Source organism: Poeciliopsis prolifica, unplaced genomic scaffold (assembly GCF_027474105.1).
Source record: "Poeciliopsis prolifica strain line A6 unplaced genomic scaffold, Auburn_PproV2 SCAFFOLD015, whole genome shotgun sequence".
Taxonomy (NCBI): domain Eukaryota; kingdom Metazoa; phylum Chordata; class Actinopteri; order Cyprinodontiformes; family Poeciliidae; genus Poeciliopsis; species Poeciliopsis prolifica.
This window is the reverse complement of record NW_026562390.1, coordinates 7,527,088-7,554,680: the sequence shown is the minus strand read 5'-3', so window position 1 is coordinate 7,554,680 and position 27,593 is coordinate 7,527,088. Positions and strand designations below refer to the sequence as shown.

The following is a 27,593-nucleotide window of genomic DNA, read 5'->3' as shown; positions in this document are numbered from 1 at the left end:
TTTTGCTCGGGGCCCTAATTGCCTTTTTGCAACTAACAATAAATAGTGAGGGCTCTGTTTATTTGTAAGAAAATTAAAGCCACGCACTACGCAATCATGCACTATTTTGTGTTGATCTATTACAGACAATTTCAATACACTACGAGTCTGTAGTTGTAAGAAAAAATGGGAAAAAGTCCGTTTGGATATATTTTTGCAAGGCAAAGTAATATTAGACTTAATTTCTCTCTTTTCTGTTTCACTGCTTGTTACCAACGCTCGTTTGGCATCCAATAAAAAAAAAGATCAGGTTGTGCATTTTTGGTTGGTAATGATCACACGTCACTGTCGTTACATGAGCAGCAGCAGACTTGTATAACAAGATCCTAAACTCCTCCAAATGCTGAACTCCTCCTCCTCATAATCATCATCATCTTATGCATCTCCAGGCTGCAGAAAAGCGATATGAGGTCACAAGGAAACACTAAAATTTAGCTTTTCACTTTCTCTGCTCTTTGAACGCCCTTTCGACTGAGACATGAAGACTGCTGCTCAAATTTAGGATATTTGGTCATTCTTAGCATTCTTTCCATATTTGACAGATTTCATCAAATCTACAATGGAAAGGCGCGTGTTTGGCGCGTTTGGCACTTCTTACGCATGCTTTTGTTTATTTGTTGTGCTCCTGCAAATTGCCAGCTCCCAGAGAAATCCGGGAGCGCAACCCAGAAATGACCAAAGAGGTGCTTTTCGGCAGACGCTACAGTGGTCTCACAACGGGAAGGTTTTCAGCCTTTTGAGCCAAGGCTCGGAGTACGTGCCGCCGAAGCGCAGGGGCGCAGCGCAAGAAGAAGAGCAGGCGCGACCTGTCACCATCATCCGGGATGCAGGCGTGAGACATCAGGAAGCCCGGAGTCAGCCACAGCAGCAGCAGCAGCAGCAGCAGCCGCCCCGCAGCCTCCTTACGCTTGTTAGAGGGCAAGAACATCGGGAGCATCTTCACCGCGAACGACCCGCGGAGAGCGCAGCGGCGCAGGCGAACCGCACTGCCAACGACACCCGAGATGTCAACGTCAGCCCGTCTCTACCCAGAGCCAGTGACATGATGGTCGGCGATGATCCGTACGATCCTTACAAGTCCATCGACTTTGACAATCCATATTACAATCATTATGATGTTTACGAGAGACCCAGGCCGAGGTCAAGACCCGGATATGGTACAAGGTATCATCAGTATGGTAAGAATGAAGAAGGCGCTCTTCACGCATGAATAAATGTGTAGATGCTTGGCAGAAAGGGGTGTTTGTAATGAGAGTCAGCATCTGTTCATCAAAAGTGTCTCCACCTTTATTCACTGAAAAAAAAATTGACCAATGAAATGAGTCCTGCAATTGGATTTATTTCAGTGGATTTGTTCATGTGTAAACTATGTACTAATTAATAGGTAAAATACCATTCAATTTTTCCTCTCAATTATTCACAACTAATGTACTCATCTGCTTTGTCTTCACGTCAAACAAAGGAAAAACATCCCAAGACCTGTTTTCGGACATAAAAATTTGGACATAAAAATTTGTGAAATAATTAAAAAAAAATATATATATATATATATATATATAGGCCTATTTATACATATTTATATTTTCTAAAATGGTCAAAAGAAACCTTTTTTCAACCACAGCATGTGTTGTCCATTGGTAATGACTTTTAGCTAGATTTTAACAAAATAGCATTTCTATAAGTGCAAATAACATATACAGTTAATTAGTAAATGCTACTTTGGGGTTATAGAGTTTGGTTTTATTAGCACTATCACAACATGCTGGATAGAAACTTTGTAAATCTGTTCATACAAGAAGGTGGAAGGTGAATTTTGTCCATGCCAACCACAGTTAAGTTGTGGCATTCATTGGTAACAATAGCTGCACGGTTGGAAAGCTCAGCTAAGGTCTAACTTTAAAGTTAGCATTGTCACTAAATTACTTAAAAACGTTGTGTAAATTTTAAAAATCGATCAAATGACATGTAAATATTTTTTCACAGAGAACTACAGGTATTAGCAAGCTTCACTTGGTAATAGTGAAGCTTGCTAATAATATCCAGCATAATTTCAAGCTAAAGCTGGATGCAAACTTTTTAAGTCTATTAAAACAATGTGGCTTCTTAAAAGTCTCCTAGAAAATGGAAGTAAGAAAGTGGCTCAAAGTTTAGAAGCTCATTTTACAAGTTTGACTTCAGTGTTGTTGCTAGGCTAAGCTAAGCTAAGATAAGCTAAGCTAGTTACAACACAAAAACTTTTTCAACCACAAATTTTATGCTAATTCTTAGCTGCTACTAATATAAACATATCAGGCATTCCCTGCTGAACAATAAATATGTCGAATGACTGAACCAAAAGTTTTAGTGTCATTATAATCTAAATGTTTTGATAGCATTTATTACCAATACAATGTTTGTTTGATTTACCTCATTTTGACAGTAGGTAAGACAAAAAAGTAAGACATTTTAAGGACAAAGGTGTAGCACCCTCAATTTTTTTTTCTTTTTTCATTTTTCAAGCTGGCATTAATCCACTGGTAGATCAACTGGATTTATGTTATTGAGCAATAATTATAATCTCTTTCATATTGTGTTGTAGGTCTTCCCGATCTTGTGCCAGATCCGTACTACATTCAAGCCTCTGCTTATGTCCAAAGAGCACCAATGTACAACCTGAGATGTGCAGCTGAGGAAAACTGTTTGTCAAGGTATTGGGGCTCATGTATGAGGAGAAAAAAAAAAATAAGGGTGGGAGTTGCAGCCTTGTCTGAGTGTGAATCAGGGAGCTCTGAGCCATAACAACCACCTAAGTGTTTGTAAGGAAGGCCTGCCCAGCTGAAGCGATGAGATGAGTTAAAATTAAGTGAATCGTGCAGCTGATGGTGGAGAAAGGGGGTGGAGTTGGTGGATTTCTGTAAAAGTTTAATCATAGCCTGTCCTCAGGGAGAAAGCCTGAATGGTAAACACATTATCGAGGACTAACCCAAACAACCGAGCGCCTCTGAAGGATTTTTTCCACCCTGCATTTACACACACACGCACACACACACACACACGCACGCACACACACACACACACACACACACATATACGCGCACACGCATTCATATACACCTTGGCAGACTTAGTTTCAGTTTGGACCCTTAGAGTCTGCTCCACTCTCAGGAAGAGATGAAGCAGGGAAAACATCAGTGGTGATGTCACCGTCTACATAAGAAGGTATTTTCTGTCCCTTCAATCACATCTGTTTTCTTTGCTCTATGCTTGCAGCTCAGCCTATCGAGCGAGAGATTACGACACCAGAGTGCTGCTGAGGTTTCCTCAGAAAGTCAAGAACCAAGGCACAGCTGACTTCCTCCCCAGCAGGCCACGCTACTCATGGGAGTGGCACAGCTGCCACCAGTGAGTAGGAAGTTTACGTCCACGCTGTCCACCTCATCATCACACAAACATTTGATTTTTTTTTTTTTTTTTTGATTTCTCCTCCGGTTTGGGTGGATTTTGGTTTTGCTGCTTTTTTTCCTGTCTTTGTGAGTCAGCTTGTAAAATGCTCCCACCCCCTATTGTGCTCTCTCACTTCATAAATCTGCTTATTTTAACCCAGTGGAAAACTGACAGAATTTTTAAAAGTTTGTGAAGGTCATTAAAAATTCAATGTGGTCAAACAAACACAATCCTGTTATGTATTAAATTCTAAATAGTTGTATATATATATATATATATATATATATATATATATATATATATATATATATATATATATATATATATATATATATATATATATATATATATATAGCTGACTGGATAGCTCAATACATAAGGCATCAGTATATCACCCGAGAGGGCAGGGTTCGAATCCAGTCTGGGTCCTTAGGCAAGACCCTTCAAGCTACTGCCTACCTCATACCATGAGAGATACTAAGTTGCATAACATGCCGGCTCAGACGTCGCCCGGCCAAACAAGGTCTGCGTCAGGTGTTGGGGAACCAGAGCACCTTGATGACAAATGGGCTACTGGAACAAGACGGAAATGGGCGAGAGATGAAAATGTGGATCTGTTGGAATGCTACTACTCAAGTAACCCTAGTGAGAGAGGTTACATGCAAAGACTGGGGAAGGAATGGTCACTTCGACATCCCCAGTCAACACTAAGCGCTAAACAACTAGTAGCTCAGTGTTCCAACATCCGCAAACGGCAACTGCTATCACAACTTGAGATTGACGAGATACAACACAAATGCTACGGCAAAAGGGAGGAACCCGGATGTCAGGACTGTGGGGACTTAACTACAAGTCCCCACCCAGTGAGGGGATACACGGCCCCAATGAGCGAAACAGAGCTGAACGAGACAGCTGCTGACCTGAGAGAGAGAATCATGACCCGAATGACAACCAGGCTCCCCGGCGCCAATTACAACGGCTGAGTGAAGTACCATCTGAAAGTCTCATTGAGAATGTGAATGCAGCATTGAGAACGATCCCTACCAACACCATAACAGAAACCAATGAGCTGATCTACAACTCAGCATCAGTGATCCTTGAGATACTTGGCTATAAGAGCAACCATGAGACCCAATACCCACCATGGAAAAGACGGTTAGAGGCTAAAATCAAGGTAACAAGGAGGGAAGTGAGCCAACTGTCAGAGCTCCACAAGGGTGCAATGAAAAGACCAGTACCCAGAAAGTACAGGCAGATGCCCATACCTGAAGCACTTGAAACTGCCAAACAGAGGCTCCAAGCCTTGGCCAGCCGCCTAAAGAGATACACAAGGGAGAATGAATCCAGAAGGATTAACCGGCTCTTCTCCACTCAACCAGCTAAGGTGTACTCTCAATGGCAGGGTAACAATAACAACAGAGCAGACCCACCAAGGCTGGAGACGGAACAATACTGGAAAGGCATATGGGAAAGGGAGGCGTCCCACAACAGCAATGCACAGTGGCTGATCTCTCTACGAGAGGACCACAGCAACCTCCCTGAGCAAGCCTCGGTAACCATCACTGTGACAGATGTCCAAGAAAGAGTCTCAGGTATGAAAAACTGGACAGCACCAGGGCCTGACATGATCCATGCCTACTGGCTAAAGAAACTCACTGCTCTCCATGAGCGAATGGCAGCCCAAATGAACCAGCTGCTACAAAGTGGGACTCACCCTGAATGGTTAACTGAAGGGCGGACAATCCTAATCCAGAAGGATCCATCAAAGGGTCCAGTCCCCACCCAACTACCGACCAATAACCTGCCTCTCCACAACCTGGAAGCTCATGTCAGGCATCATAGCGGCCAAGATAAGCAAACACATGGATAAACACATGAGCACGGCACAGAAGGGTATCGGTGTAAATAGCAGAGGAGCCAAACACCAACTCCTCGTAGACCGCACAGTTGCCCGAGACTGCAAAACCCGACACACCAACCTGTGCATGGCTTGGATTGATTACAAGAAAGCCTATGACTCAATGCCGCATACTTGGATCATTGAATGCTTAGAGATGTATAACATCAACAGGACTCTGAGAGCCTTCATTGCAAACTCGATGAGGCTGTGGAAAACCACCCTTGAAGCCAACTGCAAACCACTTGCACAAGTGTCCATCAAATGTGGCATATACCAAGGAGATGCTCTGTCCCCGCTACTGTTCTGCATAGGCCTGAACCCCCTCAGCCAAGTTATCAACAAGACTGGCTACGGATACAGACTCAAAAATGGGGCCAATATCAGTCACCTACTCTACATGGATGACATCAAGCTGTACGCCAAGTGTGAGCGAGACATCGACTCACTGATCCACACCACCAGGATCTACAGCACGGACATTGGGATGTCATTCGGACTAGAGAAATGTGGTCGGCTGGTCACAAAGAGGGGGAAGGTCATCCACACAGAAGGGGTCTCACTCCCAGAAGGAACAATAGCAGACATAGAGGACAGTTACAAGTACCTAGGTATACCACAAGCAAATGGCAACCTCGATGAGGTCACAAGGAAAGGAGCCACAGCTAAATACCTCCAACGAATAAGGCAAGTCCTGAGAAGCCAGCTCAATGGCAAGAACAAAATCCGTGCGATAAACAGCTATGCCTTGCCAGTAATCAGATACCCTGCTGGAATAATTAGCTGGCCAAAGGAGGAGATAAAAGCCACAGATATTAAGACCAGAAAGCTACTAACAATGCATGGGGTTCCATCCCAAATCCAGCACCCTGAGACTGTACACGAGCCGCAAGGAAGGAGGCAGAGGACTAGTGAGTGTGAGAACCACTGTCCAGGACGAAACAACTAAGATCCATAAATACATCAGGGACAAAGCCTCAACAGACAATGTGCTCAGTGAATGTCTCAGACAACAGGGAACGGAGGTTGAGGTGCCAGAGATACCATCATGGGAGGACAAACCCCTACATGGGATGTACCACCAGCAAATAACCCAAGTGGCTGATATAAGTAAATCCTACCAATGGCTGGAAAAAGCTGGACTCAAGGACAGCACAGAGGCCCTCATCCTGGCCGCCCAGGAACAGGCCCTAAACACCAGAGCAATAGAGGCCCAGATCTACCACACCAGACAAGACCCAAGGTGTAGGTTGTGCAAGGAGGCCCCTGAGACAGTCCAGCACATCACAGCAGGGTGCAAGATACTGGCAGGGAAAGCGTACATGGAGCGACATAACCAAGTGGCAGGCATAGTGTACAGAAACATCTGTGCAGAATATGGACTGGAAACCCCAAGATCAAAGTGGGAAACACCCCCAAAGGTGGTGGAGAACGCCAGAACTAAGATCCTGTGGGACTTCCAGATCCAGACAGACAAAATGGTAATGGCGAACCAACCAGACATTGTCGTAGTGGATAAACATCAGAGGAAAGCCGTTGTGGTAGATGTAGCAATACCAAGTGATTGCAACATCAGGAAAAAGGAGCACGAGAAACTAGAGAAATACCAGGGCCTCAGGGAGGAACTGGAGAGGGCCTGGAAGGTGAAGACCACAGTGGTGCCTGTGGTCATCGGGGCCCTCGGGGCAGTAACCCCCAAACTGGAGCAGTGGCTACAACAGATCCCAGGAACAACATCAGACATCTCAGTCCAGAAATGTGCAGTCCTTGGCACAGCCAAGATACTGCGCAGAACCCTCAAGCTCCCAGGCCTCTGGGAGGACCCGAGCTCAGAGGATAAGAACCACCCGCGGTGGGTGAGAAGGGAGTTTTTTATATATATATATATATATATATATATAATATATATATATATATATATATATTTCTTAGATGTTTTTAATTTATACAGCATTTTTTTACACATAATGACCAATAAAAGTGCCTTCACACCATGACTCAAACTCACTTATCAGAACATAAATATATAGATAAGACAAAAATCAGTAACAACTCAGTAACAAAAATCAGTATGTTGCAGAGGATGAATCAAACTATGAATACTCTTTACACTGAGTCACAGTATTCTTATAAACAAATCTTCTTAATTGGAGTTATTAAAAAAAAAAAAATCTGACTGTTCTTTACTACTTTAACCGAGTGGAGCCTGAATTCACTTACAATCATATGAAAACAAATTCTGCTATCAAAGTGATTCTAAGTTAAGTAAATATTGGTAACATTAACATCAAACAAAAGGTGTTTAGTTGAAAATCAGCTAAACTGGGGTTTAATGGCCATAACTCTGAACACTAAAATGCTGGAAAGTCCCTCCATTATGATCTTGGTTTGCGTTAAATGTGCATCAGTAGGAATTGATGGTATGAATACACCATGTTGACTGCATGGTAGTTTGATTCAATTTTATGACAAAAGTATATCAGAGGTTATTGAAACACAGAAAGAATACTTTCGCAGTATATGCTGATGACTACATTTTCTATTCATCTGAAAAGTGACAAATGTCACTATTCTGTGTCCTGATACGCACAAGCGGCAAGAAAAGCAACTATGACGGACTATAATGAGGATTAAGTTGTCAATATGCTGTTTGAAGTTGTTGAAGTTGTTGCTATGCTCTACTGTTAGCATCCATGTTTCCTTCCGCAAACACTGAGCATTTCTTCTTTTTATGGCGGTCGGCTGAGAACGCTGACGCTTTTGCGCCCTCTACTGCACATGCCGGATACTTTCAGGTCGTTTGGCTGTTCACTCTGCAGAACACAAACAGGTCACATTTATTTGGCAGTGTGAACGGCCACGACAAAAAAAAATAAATCAGATTTGACAAAAAAATCGGAATTGGGTCACTTCAAGCTGCAGTGTGAACACAGCCTAATAGTCTGTCTATTAACAAACTAAGCTACTAAAGTAAGATTTTCTGTTTTGTTTTGACAGAAAGAGAATCTAGCTCTCCTTAATTTTTCACGTGATGAGGTTAATAAACTTAAACAGAACCAGAGTGTTTTATTCATGAGCAACTCCAAAGATTTATGTGGATAAATAAATGAAATGTAAAGTTTAATGGTTCCAAAGAGGAAGCTGCTGATCTTTCAGGTCTTTCACTGGGATTATGGTAAAAGTCCTACTTCAGTTTCTCCTGAAACTACCTCACTCCATAGTTATGCTGTGAAGTGAGAGGTCGACTGGGCTGCTTCCAGATATGGAGCCCTTCTGGCCACGATCCAGCAAACCGTTGATGTGGTCTGTGTAGGTTTTTTTGCCAGTGTTTTGAAAGTCAAGTGCAGTTAGAGGCCAGACTATTTTCCTAAGAGACAGCAGAGTTAAACCAGATGTTGTTCTGCACAAGGTCACATAACTGTGTATATGGAAAAATGAATTATCACTTGTGACGTTGGGGAATTTAGACATGGTGCCCAGTAGTTGCAGAGAGAGTTTATTCTCTGACCTGTCTGTTTTGCTGATGATCGACAGGCACTTCCACAGCATGGACGAGTTCAGCCACTATGAGCTGCTGGACTCCTCTACTCAGCGGTCGGTGGCAGAGGGCCACAAGGCTAGCTTCTGCTTGGAAGACACTTCCTGTGACTATGGATACTACCGGAGATATGCCTGCACGTCACACACACAGGTCTCAAAAGAAGCTCCAGTTTTTTTTCATGAATGCATATTTAAACATGAAACAAAACTGTGACACTTATGAGTGTTTCCAGAAACCATGCTAAGCTCATTTAAAAGTCTATACCTCAGTTTTAGTGGGTTAAAATAACCAGTTTGTCCTGTCACTTTTGTTTGTTAATGAAATACCATTTCATTAGAAGCCTGTCTGCTCTATCAGATTTTGACATTGATATAGTGACAAGCTTTTAATTTACAATAATCTTGTATTTTAAGTAATTTCTCTGAGTCCTGGGTTTTCTGAGATTCCTTCCCATGAAACAGATAAAAAGAAAGCTACTGCAGTAAATACAGTCTGAACCACGGTTCAGATGATGAGTTTAATTAAAAACTTCTCAATTAAAAATTACGTTCCATCTCAACTTCAATAACATCCATATGAGATCAGAGAGGCGCTAAGAAGGAAGTTTATGCCTCTCCGCTTACATGAATATAAACAACTTTTGTACTGTGTTTCCTATTTCCTGATTCATTATTTGATTTAAACTCAAATAATTTAGAAACTGAGGTTATTTTGTAATTCTTGTTCTTTCAGGTACAGTAAAGCAGTAACATACTTTAGAATAGCTTAAATTTACCTTTAGCATTAATCATGTGAAAGATCTGCACATGTCTTAACACATTTATCATATTATTGTTGAATGTGAATACTGTTTGATGTGCAGGGTCTGAGCCCAGGATGTTATGACACCTACAACGCAGACATCGATTGTCAGTGGATCGACATCACAGATGTGCAACCTGGACAATATACCCTCAAGGTCTGTGCCGAACAGGCTATCTTTGCCTTTGGGGCACATTTCTTTGTAGAATCTGCAGTTAATGATGTTGCTGATTCGCCTCTGTTTCGTACGGTTTGTTGTGCACAGATCAGTGTAAATCCTTCCTATCAAGTTGAAGAATCAGACTACTCCAACAACATTGTGCGGTGCGACGTACGTTACACCGGCAACTATGCCTACGTGTCCGGCTGCCACATGTCGCCGTAAGCATCATGAATGAAGTGACTGTTTTTTTATTTTAAAATTGTGTTCTCTATTAAGTCACATGCTCCTTTTGCTTCTGTATTTTTCAGATATTAAGACACAGCAGTGATCCACTGATATTCAAGAAGTTTCCCCTGTGAATGACTTTGACGAGTGCAAAGACCAACAGCGGATGTGTGAAAGATGATAATATGTGACATACGTTTATTTTAGAATAAAAAATTTAGAAAAAAATAAACATAACCATCAGATATTATGGCACAAGATTACATTGAATCTTCCTTGCTTTATGAGGAAAAAGACCTCTGTTATACTTTGTCTCCCTCTCTCGTATCCCCCAAGCCTTTATTGTAAGAGACTTAAATAAATCTGTTATATTTAACAGCTTAAATAATAAGATTAAAACAACACAATACCTTCAGTGTTTGGTCATTGTATCTTCTCTCTCTTTTTGGCTTTTCTCTTCAGGGTTTGCCACAATGAACCTGCCTCCAATTAGTCCCTTACGCAATATATCAAAAAGTGAAAGCTATCTAAAAGAAAAATGCATTTATTATATTTATATGTCTTTATTCTAAAGCTTTTGATGGAGCTTCCTTAAATAAATTTGGCAGACATTGTCTCGAATGTTTTGGTTCTTCATGTGTTTTTTTTTTTGTTTTTTCAGCCGTTTAGGCTCTGCTTTAATAAACTGCACGCAATCAAAAAGAAGAAAAAACAGATTAGTTTCTTCATGTGTTGGCAAACGTCCTGTGACTGCTGAGTGCAATAACAGTCAACAATTACTGAAAATGAAGCAATAATTGTACAGGTTTTTGCTAATCAGTTTATCTACATAAACTTTATTAATGATTTTATTGTTTGTTACACAATTTACCACTAAATTACATTTTTATATCACTATCGTTACTATTATTATTAATTGTTGACGCCATACATTTCCACAGTGTTCTGTTTTAAGATGTAAAGAATTCATTACATACAAAACATTTTACTGAGGTTTCTATTAGCAACATAAATAAAGGACCTTTTTATTTATGTTGTTATGTTATCTTTAATTACTAAAATATTGCTATAGCGTCTGTAAGTAATTTAATAATTTCACAATATAAAAATAAATAAATAAATAAATAAAATGAAATTTCTAGTGCCATCCAGGCTACGATCCATGTCATCCAGTCCACCAGGGGGCAGCACTGAGACATGCCTGAGTTTATTTGAATTCAGTGATTTTTATCATTCTAACTGCAGCAAACCACCAGCAGTCAGTCAGGTGTTTGGGTTAAATGCGTGTGTGTGTGTGTGTGCGCGCCAGACGGTCACGTAGAAGCCGAACAGAACCGTTTGGTCCGGCGGGAAAATGCAGCCGATCCGACTGTCGATCCCGTCGTTCCGCTCGGAGAACAGCTCGGTGGAGAAAGGATTCACGGTAAGACCAACGGAAAACCTGCGTTCGTGTCTCCGGGCAAAAAAATCACCGCCGTAAAACTGTCGCTGTTTCAACGAGTCTTTGCGGCAGAACGTCACAATGTGTTACATTCTCCCTGTAAACATGTCAGTTTTCTCCATTTAACTTGCTGACTTTTGGCAGCTTTACATTAAAGAGCCACTGCACTTCCAGACAGCCTTTCTTTTTTTATTTTTTGTGGACGAGTTTAAACCATTTCACCTGAAATCATCACCGAAATTTAAAAAAAAAATAACTCAGAGAAATTAATTATTTCAAACAGGTGGTCTAATTTTGGGACACTTTTCAAAGGGATTGCAATTTTAAGCTATTGACAATCTGGAGTTTGATTGTGCTGCTGTCATATAGATTGAATAGATAATAATTAATAGTAACCTCCGTAAAATACATTTTGCTTTTGATATATATTTTTATACAATTCCCTTCATTAATATTCATAGAAAATGCTAGGCTTTTAAAACCCTGGTCTGCACTTTGACTAGGCCATTCTGATACATAAAAATACTTTAATCTAAACCAGGGGTGTGCAACCTGTGACTCCAGAAGGCTCTTATGAAACCGAGTAAGTTTGTTTTTTTAAGAAAAGGTGAATTCAGCAGTGCGAGCAGCATATTTATCTACAGTGAATACATACAAGAGAAGGACACCAATGGCACAAAGTTTTTGAAAGCAGTTGAATTCTTTTTAGTTTCAAACTATGAGCTTTTCCTATTAAAGTTTCTGTGCAGCTCCATTGTCAATCCAGAACTTGCTGTCATTGTGGTAGATACAGTCACGTTTGCGGCGAGTTTTTTAGGGAACAATCAAGCAGAGTGAGGGAAGTATACAACACGTTTGGTCAGGGGTGCTAACAGTCACTTTGACAGATCAGCCAAAAAAATGGAGACAGATGTTTCCTTTCGTTAGCTGCTAAATGCTGACCAAATCAGATTTACTCTACATGAGGAAATCACTTCTTTTTGTCTTTCCGTCAGGTCTTCAAAATTGACGTCCTGGTGAACGGCAGACTGCACAGTGTTGAGAAACGCTACAGTGAATTTCACGCTTTGCACAAAATGGTGAGACCCAGATTTTTATTTTGTGGTGAGGTTTTTGTGCTCAGATATGTATGTAACCATAATGTCAGAAAATATATGTATATAGGAATATGTGTTTACTTCCACATTCAAAGGTGATGCTATCCATTTCAACAACTAAAATGAAATTTCAAACCTTCTTCTTGGCAGTATTATAGTCTGTCTCCTTTAGATGTGCACAATTTTATTGGCTGACCTTTCAGCTCTTGCTTGTTTTAGCAGCCTCATTGTTGTTTTAGCTGTTTCAATTGTCTTATTAAAAAGTCTTTTATCTCTCCTTTAAATTTTTTATTGCATCATTATCATGCATTTTATTTCTTTTAGTTGCATTTAGTTTTAAAGCACCCTGTGCAGCATGAAATGTCGGTAATGTGCAATTTCTTTTGTAACCGTCTGTAGCAAACAGCTTCACAATGCAGTCAAAACTCTCACCCCTTCCTCTCTACTGTTCTATTTATTTATGTAAATCATAAATAGAACAGTAGAGCGTTTTGGCACCTTCAGTGCCAAAACCTTGCAATTTTAAGATGTGCAACTCCACTGATTTGAGTGAATGAATGAATTTGCAGAACCTGACAACGTGCAGAAGCATCTTGATAAATTAGAAAATTATTGAACAGTTGGTGGTTTACTAAGTGAAACATGTTTGATGAATTCACTACACAAATGTGTTCTTTATGAAATTATAATAATTTTCCACTTGGAGGTAATGAAAACACAAGATTTAAGATTAGAATGTAACATCAGGGCAATACAAAACAATTAGCAGAAATGTGAGGCTAATGAAAAATATGCTTCATAAGTAATAGATGTTTTTTTTGTTTTAAAGGTACTTTTTAATCTGACACGTTATTTATTTACACCTAGTGTAACTAAATACACTAGGTGTAAATAAATATTTGAGTCTGGTTCTAAAAGTAATCTGCTTTGTATTTAAAATAGATGTTTTGCTGCATTTAAATGCTGAGTGGAAACTGTTGGCATATTTCCCTGTTCATCACACGATGACGCGTCACCTTCTGCAAATTTTCCTGCCTCTTTTGTAGGGGAAAACAGATGGAAGTGAATCAACTTGTGGGTTGTTCTGGGCAATTAAATTAAACAAATTAACAGAATGATGTGTTTTGTGTATGTATATTAAAAAAAACACTTGAAAGGACAATTTCTTTCACTGCTGCTTTTTTTTTTTTTTTGCAGTGACAGTGCAGTGATTACTTGAATATTTTCAAGTTTTCTGAAGAACATAGTGGAGCACACATTGTTAAAATTGTCTGCCCTGACATCCAAGAACTTAAAACTCAATCAATTATTTTTGAAAATGTGTTTTATACTTTTGAAGCTCCAAACAACCCAGGAGTTTCCTTGAATCTTAATCACAACATACGGTCTACCTTCCCCCAGAATGTTGCATTTTATTTCACTTTTTGTATGCAACACATTGATAAACAGTCATTTTAACACAGCTAAGGTGTTAGAGGTTTTCTTTTAGTAACTTTGTAATAAAGCACAACCTAGATAGGATATTTAAAGCTTAATTTAAAAATCTATCACAATTCTAAGATTATTAGAACTATAAAATGCAAAATAAAATAAAGTTTTTTTTAACAATTGGACTCGTTTCAGCTGAAAAAAAGCATAAAACCTCCTGAAATCCCTTCGAAGCATGTTAGAAACTGGGTCCCTAAAGTTCTGGAGCAGAGGAGGCACGGCCTGGAGCTCTACCTGCAGGTAGACTGCTTATTTTTTCTGTCTGCTGACCTAACTCATTGAGCAACTTTGTTTCTGCATCCTGGCGTGGCGCGCTCACAAAAATGTCCTTTTGTTTTGTTTTTTTTGGTTAGACTGTAATTATGGAAAACGAGGTCCTCCCAAAGATATTCCTGGATTTCCTCAACGTCCGCCATTTTCCTTCAGTGCCAAAAACGGAAAGCTGTGGGTGAGTTGGAACTGCAGGTTGGCTTCAGTATAGAAAACTAGAGCAATTTGTGGCAGTTTATGTTTGTGGGACAGTTTTGTTCCCAGACTCTTGACCGACTATGTGATTTGACTTCTCTTTCTTTCATGCTTTTCAGCTCTTTTGACACAGAATCAATGGAATCAAGGTGAGTCATTCTGAGTTTCCTCCTTTCGCATAAATCAGCAGGTCATGTGCTCGTATTGCTTTTCACCCAGATAGTTTGCTGAACTTTACCCGCTCACTTCTCTTTTTTCTTTGACTCTTTTTCAGTAAACTGTCTCATCAGCCAGTGGTTGTTTATCTCAGAGATCCATACCTGCTTCCTTCTGCACACGGTACGCTCACACGACATCATGACCCACATTTAATCACAGTGTTGAGAAAAGTATTTTCCCTTACACAGATCTCTTCTACTTTTGTCTTTTATTTTTCTCAGTGAAATGATGATTTGATTCATGAAAGGAACAATGTTCTCTAAAATTAGTCTAAAAATCACATCAACCAGATGGTTAAATCAACATTTATAGAATTATAGGCCTCAGTAAAAGTCGGTGTTTATGATTCACACAAAAAAGAAAGACAGAGGGCAAAAATGGCTTCTGTGGGGGAGTTCCCAGGAAAAAACCCCACTGCTGACAGAAAACAATAAGACATTTTGCCTCTTTTACACCAACAACCAACTTGATGATCTTTGAGTAAATATGCTACGGATTTAAGAGGCAAAGCAGGAATATTTTAGGCGTGTCCATTTCATTTTATATAACATAATTTCAGAAAAAGAGCATCAAGAAACCACTTAAAATCTCTCTGATCCTACTTTTTATAGGTATATGTTTGAGTACAATGAACATTATTCTTTTATCCTATGAATTTCTGACGTGTCTCTGAAATTCCAAGCAAATATTTTGTATTTATTTGCGGTTTTTGTATTTATTTTTACAGAGCTATAACAAAAAAGCTAAATTATAAGGGTGTGAACACGCATGAATAAAAGATTTAATTACATTTATAGACAAAAGCTGTGAAATTGCATATGCATTTTTTTTCTCACCTTGCAATTTTTTTTCCCTTATTAGATTCCTTTTCCAATGTTGTGATTGAAGGCGTGGTGGACGGCGTTTTCTACCCAGATTTTCAGCAGAGGTAGAGTCGCAAGCCGGCAGTCAGACCAATGCGTCTCACCAGCTTTGTTGTGCACCAGGAAGAACGTATAAGAACATAATTTGAGCCTCTTTTTAACTCACAGACATACATCAAAAACTCATAAGTCTTCTACTTTTTTTTAAACTAAAATTGATCACTGGTTTCTGAATAATTCACTACAAAACTTATGTTTTGCTACATATTCCATCTGGTTTTCACTTTAAAACTCAACTTTAAGATGTAAATTAAATGAGAAATAGTCTGACAGGTACATTTAGATAGCTTGGAAAAAGAGAAACATTCTCAGTAGTTTTAGAGTTAGATATTGGAATAATAATAAAAATAGGCTGGAAATGTTAATGAATGTATCGTATCTGGAAGATAATGGTTGAACTAAACCTTTGATGCATTTCTTTTTGCCATGAAGGAGCCAGTCGAGGGCGAACGGCAGGAATAATGTGGCTCTGGTTTCATTCTGGTTACACTGAAAAAATGTAAGCAGATTCTGAAATGATGTGGATCCTCATATGTAGTTTTTTGTTAAATGGTTCAAATGCTCCGTTCCAAGCAGTGGTGAACTTGAGGTTTTTAAAGAAGCACGCAGTTTGAAACCAAAACTGCAAAAGCTTTCACTGTGGTGTAGTTTGAGTAAATTAAAAACTGCCTTTAAATAGAAATGACCGTTATACCAGCTGTATGAAATAAATGGTTTATGACTCATTACGTTACACGGAGCCTGTTGCATAAAAATCTCTTATTAGATATTGACACTCCTGGCAAAATATGTGTAAAAAACCTTAAATTAAATTGTTTTTGTGGGGAGTTGTTAATCCTGGTGTGCTACTCTTCACTCCAGTTTTATAAACCCTGCAGTTTCTTTCCTCCAACTTTAGAAATATTGAGCTTAGTTGAAAATACACATTTGCCTTATTTAAATTGCATCCTCTTTTTAAATAATTACCATTTAAAAATTCCTTCAAACTCAGATTAACTTAAAAATTATTAATAAGAAATGCTTCGATTACATTGTCTTTACACTTAAATGTACTTACAAACATGAGTATATTTCTTAAAAGATCTTTATGTTTCCCAGGTGTATAACTGTTGAAATGTTTTTAGCCTCTGCTGTTTGATGCAGAACTTACTGAACCTTGATGGTACCAAACCTGCTTGGCATCAATTTCGATTAGACTAATTAAGCAGAAGTTTCCACTTTTTAATCAGATCCTTAAAGTTAGAGTCGTGTGTTTGTGGTGCGTCTACCTTATTTTCTGTTACAAATTTTTATGCGAAGACTTATTTATTGTGAAAGGAAAACAATACACAGCCTATAGAGATGGTCAATTGAATAATTGGTTTCAGATTAGTTGTTTTTTTTTTAGTTAGCGATCTATGCAAAACTATTTCAGCTCAAAAACGAGTTTTGAGCCGTTACTGTGAAGCTGCTTCTGTACGAACGCTGTCCTGGCAGCTGTAGGTTGAAGGATGATTTCCACAAAAAAAATTCTTGTTTCTAAACAAACCTGGATCATTTTCTCTTTTTATTCCTGAAAACCAGCATCTAACACTAACTGCTTTCATGTTGCATTAAAAATGGGAATATATCATTAATAGGCCAGTTGTGAACATATTAATTAAGTAGAGATTTAAAGGGTAATTTGTTTTACCGTGCAATATAAGACCATACAACTACTCACTGTTTTGTTGATGTCGACTAAATCTGTGACTTTGTTTGGAGTCGTCAATGATCAGTTGTTTAATCTTTTTTTTTTTTTTTCCCTTGGCTGGATCTTTATTTCTTAACACTGAAGCAAAAATCTCTGTTTATTAGTAAAAGGAAGTTTATTAAAATCATCCTGTAAAGATTCATGGTGAAGATTTTTATGTATTTATTGTGTAACTGAGTGGAAGTGTCATATCTGTGCCATAATGTCAAACTACAATAAACGCTGAATCTACACTAACAAATGCTTTGTAATATACAAACACTAATAAAATTATGTTTCACAAAGTTTTGTCAGACTTGATTTTATTAAATAAATGCATTTATCAATACAGTGTAATAAAAAAAAGATTAATCACAATTACATGTGTCAAGTTTGTTTTTTTTTCCCCTCACATTTTGGTAAAAACTAAAGAAAAAAAAAGAAGGTTCAAGCTGCTGAAACTTAAAGACATAATACTCATTCAACCTCATCCTTTCCCATTTATAGTCTGGCTTGTTTATGAGTTAATCTTCCATCAGATCATAATTTAATGGCTTTCTGGCAGTGACATTATGAACACAAACATACAGACTTTTGGTTGTACTGCAAGGTGCTCTGGAAGCTGAAATTTAAGAACAAAATATTACATTTGGGAATAACCTGAAATGCTAAGTTCTTCAGAGTTCTTTCATGGCCTGGCCACTCGGTAACAGTCCAGCAGTAACAGATTTACAGGAATGTGTGATTCAGTACCCGGAGTTCATCCTTATACTTCTTGTTTTGACAAGTTTTAAAGTTCTGCGTGACCAACTTCACGTTTGAGCGTCTCGTCTGGCTCGGCTTCTGCTTCAGGTTCCTTCATGTTGGCAAAGGCTACTTCACTCCTCAGCTGCTCCACAGGAGGGAGACCTACCGCCAAGTTTCTTACTGCAATGGCTGTCATCAGAAATCTACCAGACAAAGGGACAAGGTTGTTGTTTCCAAGTGTTGCAATAACATTTTCATTAGGTCATTCAGCTGATTTCAAGATTTTAAAGTCAATTTGTTTCAAAAACATTCACCATCTCAACATGCTTGTATTTTGTGTCATCAGTTCAATTATTTCATTTGCCGTAATAGTTTAATTATGGCATTATATTAAAGTAATTAAGTCTGAATGTGTTAATTGGAACTTGAATGTTTCATTACTTGAGTTTTTTTTGTCGAGAAAACTGATTTAAAATTTCACTTTTTAAAAATATCAAGAAAACTGAATTTATTGTTTCTTTTCCCACCTGAGCATTTCAAACTATCACAAAGCATCCTGAGATAAAAAGGAGTTTGGTTTGTGTAGTTAGACGAAAAAGTCGAGCAATTTGCTTTAAACGGTTTTTGTTTTCAAATGTTATTTTTCACTTTTTGAAAATCATGGTGAAGATTTTGGAAAAATAATTGTTTTAAGTCTTATCCAGATTTGAACAACTTTCCGAGAGCGTGCAGGAACAGAGAAGCACGTACCCCCTCCGTATCGTGTAGTACTTTTTAACGACAAAGCGATCCAGTCGCTCCAGAACTCCCGCCTCCCTGCGTTTCTTCACCTCCTTCATCCGACGTTGCCTCTTCAGGAACAGCTGCACGACGGGGTCGGTGGCGTTGACCTCCGCCTCTCTGTCGTCCTCTGCCGCCATGAGAGGCTGCAGCTCCGGAGGGAGAGGCTCCGTTTCTGCACAGTCATTTGTCAACATATGATGTGAATGGATTCAAGTGGCAACAGTTTGCTTCTCATTTAGCAAGAACTCTGTCCCCAAAGAAAGTGAGAAACTTCAACAGATGAGTCAAGTTTTAGCCTAAAAGAAAATTAGACAAATCTTCCTCTAAATACTGCAATAAACTTGGTGTGTTCGAATACCAGTTTTATAGTATAATCCAAACTAATCGTTTTTGAGGTTGATTCATTGACATGGACCAGGCTTTTTTATAGGCTTTTTACTGTGTTTTTTTTTGTGAGTTGTATTTGTTGCTGCCTCTTGGCCTGCACTCCTTTGAAAAAGAGGATTTTAATCTCAATGGGGTTTTATCCTGGTAATATAAAGGTTAAATGAATAAAAATAAAAATAGTAGCCTGGCCAGCTGGTTTTTACTAGGCTAGTTTTATAACATCATCTCATCCGAATTGTTTTCACCTGTTCCATTGCGAATGCGCTCTTGAAGCTCCTGCAGTTTGGTGAAGTTCTGCAGCAGCACTGCCTCTGTGGTGTTGACATAGACATACATGTAGCAGGAAGGGCTCTCAGATATGGTGTACACTTTATGATAAGCCCCTGCAGGAACCTGGAAACACAAAAAAACAAAAATGAAATTTAGGAGAGTCATACCAATATTGCTTTGTAATTATTTAGCCAGTATTATTTATACAGGTTTTCGTCCTTTCTCTTCTATTGCTACTCTTTTGCTTTTTCCGCAGTCCACCTGCCTCCTTTATGACATTCCAGATTGCATTTCCACAGTTGGAAAACTTTCAGCAGCCTTGGAAGGTGAATTACTTAATGCATCAGCTGGAGATTCTGTTTGCAGAAACTTGCACAGCAGGTTTTTGCTTTCTTTGCTAAAATTAGCTTGTAAAAGGACAGACAGGCCTCACAAGCAGTCAGAAGAAGCTTTCTGAATTAGAACAACTTGCTCACATGAAAAAATATGACAGTTATTTTCTAATTAAGAGGAAAATAGTCATTTTACAACACCCTCATTAACAGCCATTTCCCCTTTTTGAACATGACACAGAGGATCCCTTTTGTAAATGAATGCTCTTATTTTATACTGAAGAATATGACTTTATCCTGCACCTTTTCCATTTCAAACATGTATCTATCAGTGCACAGCAGCTCAAATTTTTACTTGAGTTGAAAAATATTTTGATCAATCATGTATAACTAATCCTACAAAATGTTTAAATCTTAATTTAATTGACTATTAGTGTCTGAAAACATTGTATTCGTATTGATAAAACTCCTGATGGCGATGCTGTTTAGCTGTACCTTTATCTGGTCACCAGGCTGCAGAGTGTGGTTCTTCTTCTCCTCCACTATCTCAACATTCACCTGCCCTTGCAGCACATGGATGCTGGTGTTGCCCAGGTCTTCACTCACAAAGTTCTCCAAATGGAGACCTGATCGGTAACAAAAATGGTAGTTAGACAAGCAATACTTTACAACAAAAATCAGGGCAAAGAAGAGAGCTTCAACCTGGAAAATCTGCAATGAAGACGATCTCCGTCTGATTGTCCAGACTTCCCTCAATCTCCTGGAACTTGGTCCTCCAGGGTGAGAGGTCAACCAGCAGGGGCATCAGCCACGGGTTTGGTTTGAAAGGTGACCACTCTGCCTTCACGATGTCCACGCGAGGATCAAAGATCCTTACAGAGAAGAACATGACGAATTCAACCATCGCACTTTTTCCATCCAACATCTGACATCCAAATTTCCTCCTACCTTTGCTGGAAGCGCTCGTTGATCGACACCCAGATGTCAAAGTAGATTTCAGGATGAGAGATGTTGTAGCGGGGGAGCAACCCGCTGAGACAGGTGGCGTATTGCTTCAGCATGTCTCCATGATCTTTCCAGCGGCGACTCTGAGTGAACACCTGAAATACAGACGGGATTATTCCAGAAAGCTTTAAAACTCCCAATATTTAAGGATAAACCCGTAATTTAAAACATGATATTTAGGTTTACTATTTTTACTATTGTGACTGACCTGCAGATTTTAACATCTTACAGATAAACAAAATGTGCTCTGACTTCTCTAATAATTACTGTAGTTTGAGATCCAAGAAGAAGATACACATTTAAAGTTATATGAAACTCCTGAGCTGGGGCTAAGTTGTTATGATGCATAAATAGTGATAATAGAACCATTTGCCATTATGTATTACAAGTGTTCCTTCATTGCCCACTTTTAAAATTCTTCTTTAAACATTTTTTTAATTGTTGGCCTTTCTTCACTTCCAGTGTTTTATTTTATTGTTTATTCAATATTTATAGTAGTAAAGTGGTAATACAGTTGTTTTATTCAGATGCTTTGAACCAGATACACATGTAAACTTTGACACCTTTTCTCCTGCCTTTTTCAACAGTTTTATGAAGCAAAATAGTGGAAGTTATTAGTTTTAAACAACTTAGTGGATAGGGAAGTAATAGGGTTTTACAATATGGCTTGAAAACACAATTTCTGATGTTTTTTCATTCCCAATTTCTTTTTAAAATAATCTTGATTTCTTTTGTTGAAAAGAAATTACAAATGCCCTAAAAAAATTTCAAACACACGCTTTTGTTTCAGTCATTCTTTGACCTGAATTCAAAGTCCAAGTAAACAGAAGCTGTATAACACGCTTGTCAAACAAGACGGTAGGCAGCGGGTGAGTCGACGTCACTCTGAGTTACGGAAACCATTGGTAAATTGGTAAAAATTCAGATTTTTCAAAAAATTACATCTTCAGAAACTGATCAAATTAATTTATTTCCCAGTCATGTGCAGAAGTAAAAAATAAATAAGTATTTTTAGTAATTGGTTAAATTCAATGTGTAGTGAAATGATCGCCGCAAAAATAAGGAAAAGATTATTTTCCTCGCTCGCATGGTTTTGTTTTTCCTGGTATCTCACCCCTGGGTTCAGATATCCAATTTCCCCTGTCTTTCCATCTTTGTAGGTGATCTTCACGTGCTGATGGCTGCGGGAGTGGACCATCATGTCCCAGGAGTATCCATACAAACCATTAGTCCAGTTATTGTAACCCTGAGTCCAAAAAAAAAGAACATTAGGACCATTTTATATTACACATGCACTTTACATCACATGCATGAAAGCAAACACCCATGTTTTCAGCTTCAGAGACTGAATGATAAGGGCTCTCGTATTGCAAAGTTTTGACTATATGAGCTGCTGTTTATAGTGAAACAATGACTGTGTTTTACTATCAGGAGGGTTTGAAAGGCTTTTGTTCACTCGAAACGCAAGCTGTCCACTCAGAAATGGAAATAAAACAATCTAAGAAATGAATGCTAGACACTGAGAAGACATACCTGTGTGATGAAGTGTGAATAAGGCATGAAAAACTGCTCGGCTATGTAAAGAATAGTAAAAACAGCTCCCAGCTTGTGCTTAAATCGCATTTTGGAAGCTTTTCCAGGACTTTGTGTCCCTGGACGTTCGTTGCTGTGGATTTCAGGGTAAAGGCAGGAAGTGCTGGGCTGAATCTCCTCTGTGGTGAACGGCAGGACTCCGCTTAGCAAAGAGGGGAAGCGGGCAAAGACTCTCCTTGGCCAATCAGTGTAGCAGAAGAGAGGACTTGTTGCCAACATCGTGTAGGAGAACATCCCTGAACAGGGTTAAAAATACAGCTAAATACACATCAGTGGAGAAAACAAAGACTTTACCGAGTGAATGAAGCAGCACACTGACCGATGCTGAACAGCTGGGAGTTCATGCAGTGGAAATAAGACACAAAGAAAATCGCGACTGGCCGTGTGGCGTCAAAAAACAGCAAATATCCAGCGGTGAGATCCAGAATTAGACCGCCTCCGTGCACCACCAGCAGACTCACTAACTCCACAGGAAGAATCACTCTGAAAAACAAAAACAACGTTGGTACAGCTCAGTGACATCAATGACAAACACTGCCTCGCAAAAGCTTTTATACCTTGTTGGCATTTTCACATATTAAGTGAAAGCAGTGTTTGATCAGTGTCAATATAAAAAATATTGGAAAATATTTTCTGTCATCTGTAATTTCTTTTAAAAATAAGAGAGGAAGATTAAAAAAATAAATAAATATCAGAAATTGAATCTGGTATGAAAACAATTTGAGAATCTACTTTTAAGCCATATTGCCCAACTCTATCATGACAAAAACCGCTGCATATTTGATTATAAAATTATATAATTTATGTAGGACTTAGGCAAACATACTTGAAAGGATCAAAGAGCCAGTGGTGTGCCAGGTAAGACATGGAATATCCCTCCACCCAGTCTGCGTCCAATTTCTTCACTCCAGCAATGAAATATACAATAAAGATCTTTGAAAAACAAGATCACAGGTATCATTAAATCAGCTCAGATTGTCGCAATAATTTTTACATTAAAATTGCTAAATGATGACTGAAGCAAACCTGTGTCCTCAGTACGGTGTAATTCCACAGAGGAACATGAGCATTTCTTATGGAAGGTTTTCGTAATCCATCCAGCGACCTAAAAATACACATAAAAAAAAAAGAAAAAAAAAGACTGACATGGAGAAAAGGATGCAGATTAAGTCACAAGCAGTCTAATAAAGCTTCACCTCACCAGTATCTGTTGCCGTCCATGATGGCGAGTTGAAACCCAATGAGACCGTAGAGATACGAGTGATTGTTCCAGGCTGTTTTGTCCAGGAAGAAGATGTACCAGTACGTCGAGATGAACATGAGGCAGGAGAGACGGTAGAAACAGCCCAGCATGATGCCCAGTGCACCTTTAATTAAAAATAAACACACAGTTTAGTTAAATTTAAGGGGAACAAATTCAGGAAGTATTGGGAAGCTGCTACAAGCTGCAGAAATAGTAAATATAATGAGTATGTGTAAATAAGTTCTAAAATTATTTACACCTCACCTTAAAGTAAAAGTGTAGAAAAAGTAAGTACACTCTTTTAGTTTCCACAGGACTTAAGAGAGGACAGTCGCAGGTGGGCAGTGCTTATGAAATGCACTTAATGAATAAGAACTTTAGCAGATGAGACCTTTTTATGAAAAATTCAGGTATGCAAATAAAAAAACATAAAAGGAATGACCCTAGAGAAGCAATTTTTGCCACTCATCAATCTGGGAAGGAATCGTAGGCCATTTTCAAACAACTTGGAGTTAACTATTCCGTGGTGACAAATATTATTCAGATGTAAAAAACAATCAAGAGGTGCTGATTTCACAGAGATCTTCTAGTAGAAATCTGCTCAGACTGTAGTCTAACCTCTCTTAACAGTAAAGTACCCACCGAGGAACATCACCAGGTACACCACGTACATCCAATCCAGAGGGAGGGGCTCTAAGAAATTGAAAAGAGGAAATCGGCACACGGGGGCCCCATCTAGGTATTTGTAATCCAGGTGGCTGAGGCCCCTCTCCTGTGTGACGTCTATAGCCATAAGCAATCCTGGACAGAAAACAAGTCGTGAATACAATACGATTCTTTGTAACAAGTCGAAATTTAAACAGCAGACAGCACTGATTTATTCACCAAACATGCAGCGGAAGATGCCCAGAGATGCAGGGTCAGTGGGTCGGTTCAGAAGGGTCACCAGGTTCTCCCAGGAGCTCAGGTCCTCTTTCCTGAAGCCAAACATTTCCTCCATTCTGCTTTTAGTCTGTGGTTTCACCGCTTTAGGGGCTGCATCCTTCTTTGCAGATTTTTTCCCTCTGTCGGTGCCAACAAAAGCACCTATAAGTTGAATAAAGAAGCGTCAAGACGCAAAGTCATGGTTATTGTTAAAAGGCAAGTCTAAACAGTATCTGTAAGGACTCATTGTGCTCTCTCTGTTCAATCAAAACAACCTGCCAGGTTCGTGTTCAGGGCTATATTTACACAAACATAGCTGGTATTGAGGTCCCAACTTGTTAGGTGTTACTCTAACTGGTAATTAGAGTGAAAACAACAAACAGCTCTCTCTCTCTCTCTTTCTTTCTAGCTGTTTGACAGTCGGTGCTAACAGCAACCTCACCTGCAGTAGCGTCTCTCGCCTCCATGTTTTGTTTTGGTTTTTGTAAAATTCTGCGTTATTCTGGTTCGGGACTAGGCATGAGTCTTTTCTCTGCTCTCCCTGTCCCAGGTGGAGGTATCCTGCCAGAGGAATGTGGCGGACAAAGTTTACGTGTCACAGTACCACACACTCGGCGAAAGGAGCAGAAGAGGGGAGGAGAGAAGGAGGCGAACGTTGTGGGAAGGATTGGAATGTTGTGAAAAAGGTGCTTCCTGCTCATTGGCTGATTTCACTGCTAATCCCGCCCTGTTCTGCGTCACATCCTGAAAACTCCCCCAGCACATAAAGGTATTATTATTGGAACTCCAATGTTCAAACTTATGCCCAGTTCACACTACACGATTGTCGGGCCCGATTTTGCCCTTAGACAATCTTAGAACGTTCTGAGTTCCAAGATTGTCGCTTCCGACAATCGTAACCGATCATCCTGTAGTGTGTTACGACTGATCGGGTCCAGTCGGTGGAACGTGTTTAATAATCTTGGCTCATTCATCGCAATGTCTGTGGCGTTCCCCCGACTTGTTTTTTTTAAAATAAAAGATAATAGATAATGTATACAGCCATTGACTTAATGTCTCCACAAAATACATAACCACATAATTTTATTATTATGTGATCATAATAATAATATTATAGCAACAGTTATATTTTACTGAAATTATCTTACATGGAAAATATATACAAAATGCTATCTTTTACCTGCGAGTGGACGTGCCGTGTAGTCATGGTCCGCAGTAGCATCTTCAGCCTGGCTAGCTTTCTGAGAGGACAAACTGCCGTTTCTTAGCCCTCTCGAAAGCAGACTCTCTCATTGCCGGTTCAGTGAAGTTATTCCAGGCAAACAGGGAAGGAACAGCTCCACTTCTAAGGTGGCTGATGGTGGATCAGCTAACAAAATCCTCCGGTGTGAAGTGGCGGCTACATACGAAAGTGTTCCCCGTCTTTATGCAAAAGTCCGTACCTTCATCTCTTCGGATCGCCTGGATCCACTGCCTCCGTTGGTCCGGGTCCGTCGGGAACGCATGATATGACAGTAAGGCATGTGGGGTAAGGCTGTTTTCTTATCCCACATGAACAACCAGGGACTGAACAAAAACAACTGCGCCGAGACTGAGCCATTTTCCTAGCCTTTCAATGCTAACTCTATAGCCACCGGAAGTTGTCCAACCCCACATCCGCCCCAGCCCCGCGCATGCGCACATCCACCCCGGTCCCGCGCATGCGCACATCCGACCCGGCCCCGCGCATGCGCACATCCGACCCGGCCCCGCGCATGCGCACAACCGACCCGGCCCCGTGGGGTGCGGCGGGGGTATTGCACAGAGTGCATCTGGTTGAGAAGCGCATTTCAGTCTTTGGTTGAGATGGTGCATTTGATTCATTCTGCAATCATAATACAATAAGTTTCAATTAAAGGAGCTGGAATACGTTAAGCTTTCGTGGTCAGTTGGGGGGAAAAGGACAACTGCCATCTGATTTTCTAATAACGAATATGCAGGAAATGCTTCCTTCTACTTTAAGCTGCTCTGATGCTTGTCATTCCGTTATATGCATATATTCTACAACAACATAAACACAGCGAAAAATTATAAAATTATACGTAAACGCTAACGGTTAATTAAACAACCAAAGCGAAAACATTAAAAACAGCATTTTTTATGAAAAATGAAAAAAGCCTCAGTTTGTCTCCAGTTCTTAATCCAAAGCTTTGATTTTTGGTTACGTCTTTTTTGGGTTAACATAAGTCCGCAAACTAAAGTTACCACTTCAACGTTGTTGTCCATGTTTGTTCGTATCTGGAATTAGAATGTGTTCGAGTGAAACCTCACACTCTTTTAAATCGGCTAGTATGTGGTCTCTCTCTCTCACGTTTTCAGAATCGGCCGACTTTTCTAAAATCGTGTAGTGTGAACTGGGCTTTAGAGGGAAAATACTTTTATCTGTCTGAAAAGGACATTATTTTATTAGGGTAGGGCTAGGATTAGGGTTAATAATTTGCAATTATTATTCATTTATAAATAAAGAGAAAATATAGAATCCTTACTATTCTTCAATTAATTCTTAATATTATAATTTTTTTGTTTCCCTCATTTTTCTTTATTTTTAATTTTTAAAAACATCTCAGGGAATAGCAAAATACATTTAGTTTTGTCATTTACGTTTACTCTAGAAATCTAGAGATACATGCGTTGAAATCTAAAAATGATAATAATCAACTTCCATCAAGTGAAGCTGAATGTAAAATAATAAGTATATTAAGATTTGTCAGAAAACCCAGGACATATGCGGTACATGAAGACCCATTTAACATAAAGAAAATGGAAAAAACGAAAAACTAATAGTGAGTAATTTGAGAGAATTTAGTTTAGCAATATTTATTTATAATCACTATTTA

At 39.2% G+C, this 27,593-nt stretch overlaps 3 protein-coding genes across 5 annotated transcripts; 2 read left to right on the top strand and 1 right to left on the bottom strand.

The window, feature by feature from the left end:
• The first annotated feature begins 391 nt into the window (after positions 1-391).
• loxa (lysyl oxidase a) lies at positions 392-10,703 on the top strand. 2 transcript variants are annotated; one of them, XM_055040677.1, is made up of 7 exons: positions 394-1,217; positions 2,618-2,726; positions 3,289-3,420; positions 8,894-9,050; positions 9,763-9,858; positions 9,967-10,082; positions 10,173-10,703. In XM_055040677.1, the coding sequence occupies exons 1-7, from the start codon at positions 599-601 to the stop codon at positions 10,177-10,179; spliced, it is 1,236 nt and encodes a 411-aa protein (XP_054896652.1). In that variant the 5' UTR covers positions 394-598; the 3' UTR covers positions 10,180-10,703. The 2 variants fall into 2 exon arrangements, with proteins under 2 accessions (XP_054896653.1, XP_054896652.1); XM_055040678.1 differs by lacking the exon at positions 10,173-10,703 and having other exon boundaries at positions 392-1,217; positions 9,967-10,086.
• Positions 10,704-11,308: 605 nt separating this feature from the next.
• snx24 (sorting nexin 24) lies at positions 11,309-17,738 on the top strand. Its single transcript, XM_055040427.1, has 7 exons — positions 11,309-11,512; positions 12,526-12,609; positions 14,251-14,355; positions 14,469-14,563; positions 14,700-14,729; positions 14,855-14,919; positions 15,661-17,738. The coding sequence occupies exons 1-7, from the start codon at positions 11,444-11,446 to the stop codon at positions 15,729-15,731; spliced, it is 519 nt and encodes a 172-aa protein (XP_054896402.1). The 5' UTR covers positions 11,309-11,443; the 3' UTR covers positions 15,732-17,738.
• Position 17,739: 1 nt separating this feature from the next.
• ggcx (gamma-glutamyl carboxylase) lies at positions 17,740-25,376 on the bottom strand. Of its 2 annotated transcripts, none has more exons than XM_055040425.1 (15): positions 25,160-25,376; positions 24,679-24,879; positions 24,436-24,594; positions 23,752-23,917; positions 23,577-23,655; positions 23,377-23,483; positions 22,870-23,033; positions 22,491-22,786; positions 22,072-22,203; positions 20,901-21,052; positions 20,655-20,824; positions 20,448-20,578; positions 19,596-19,743; positions 18,931-19,135; positions 17,740-18,383 (listed from the first exon to the last, which is right to left on the bottom strand). In XM_055040425.1, the coding sequence occupies exons 1-15, from the start codon at positions 25,182-25,184 to the stop codon at positions 18,224-18,226; spliced, it is 2,295 nt and encodes a 764-aa protein (XP_054896400.1). In that variant the 5' UTR covers positions 25,185-25,376; the 3' UTR covers positions 17,740-18,223. The 2 variants fall into 2 exon arrangements, with proteins under 2 accessions (XP_054896400.1, XP_054896401.1); XM_055040426.1 differs by having other exon boundaries at positions 24,679-24,857.
• Positions 25,377-27,593: the final 2,217 nt, after the last annotated feature.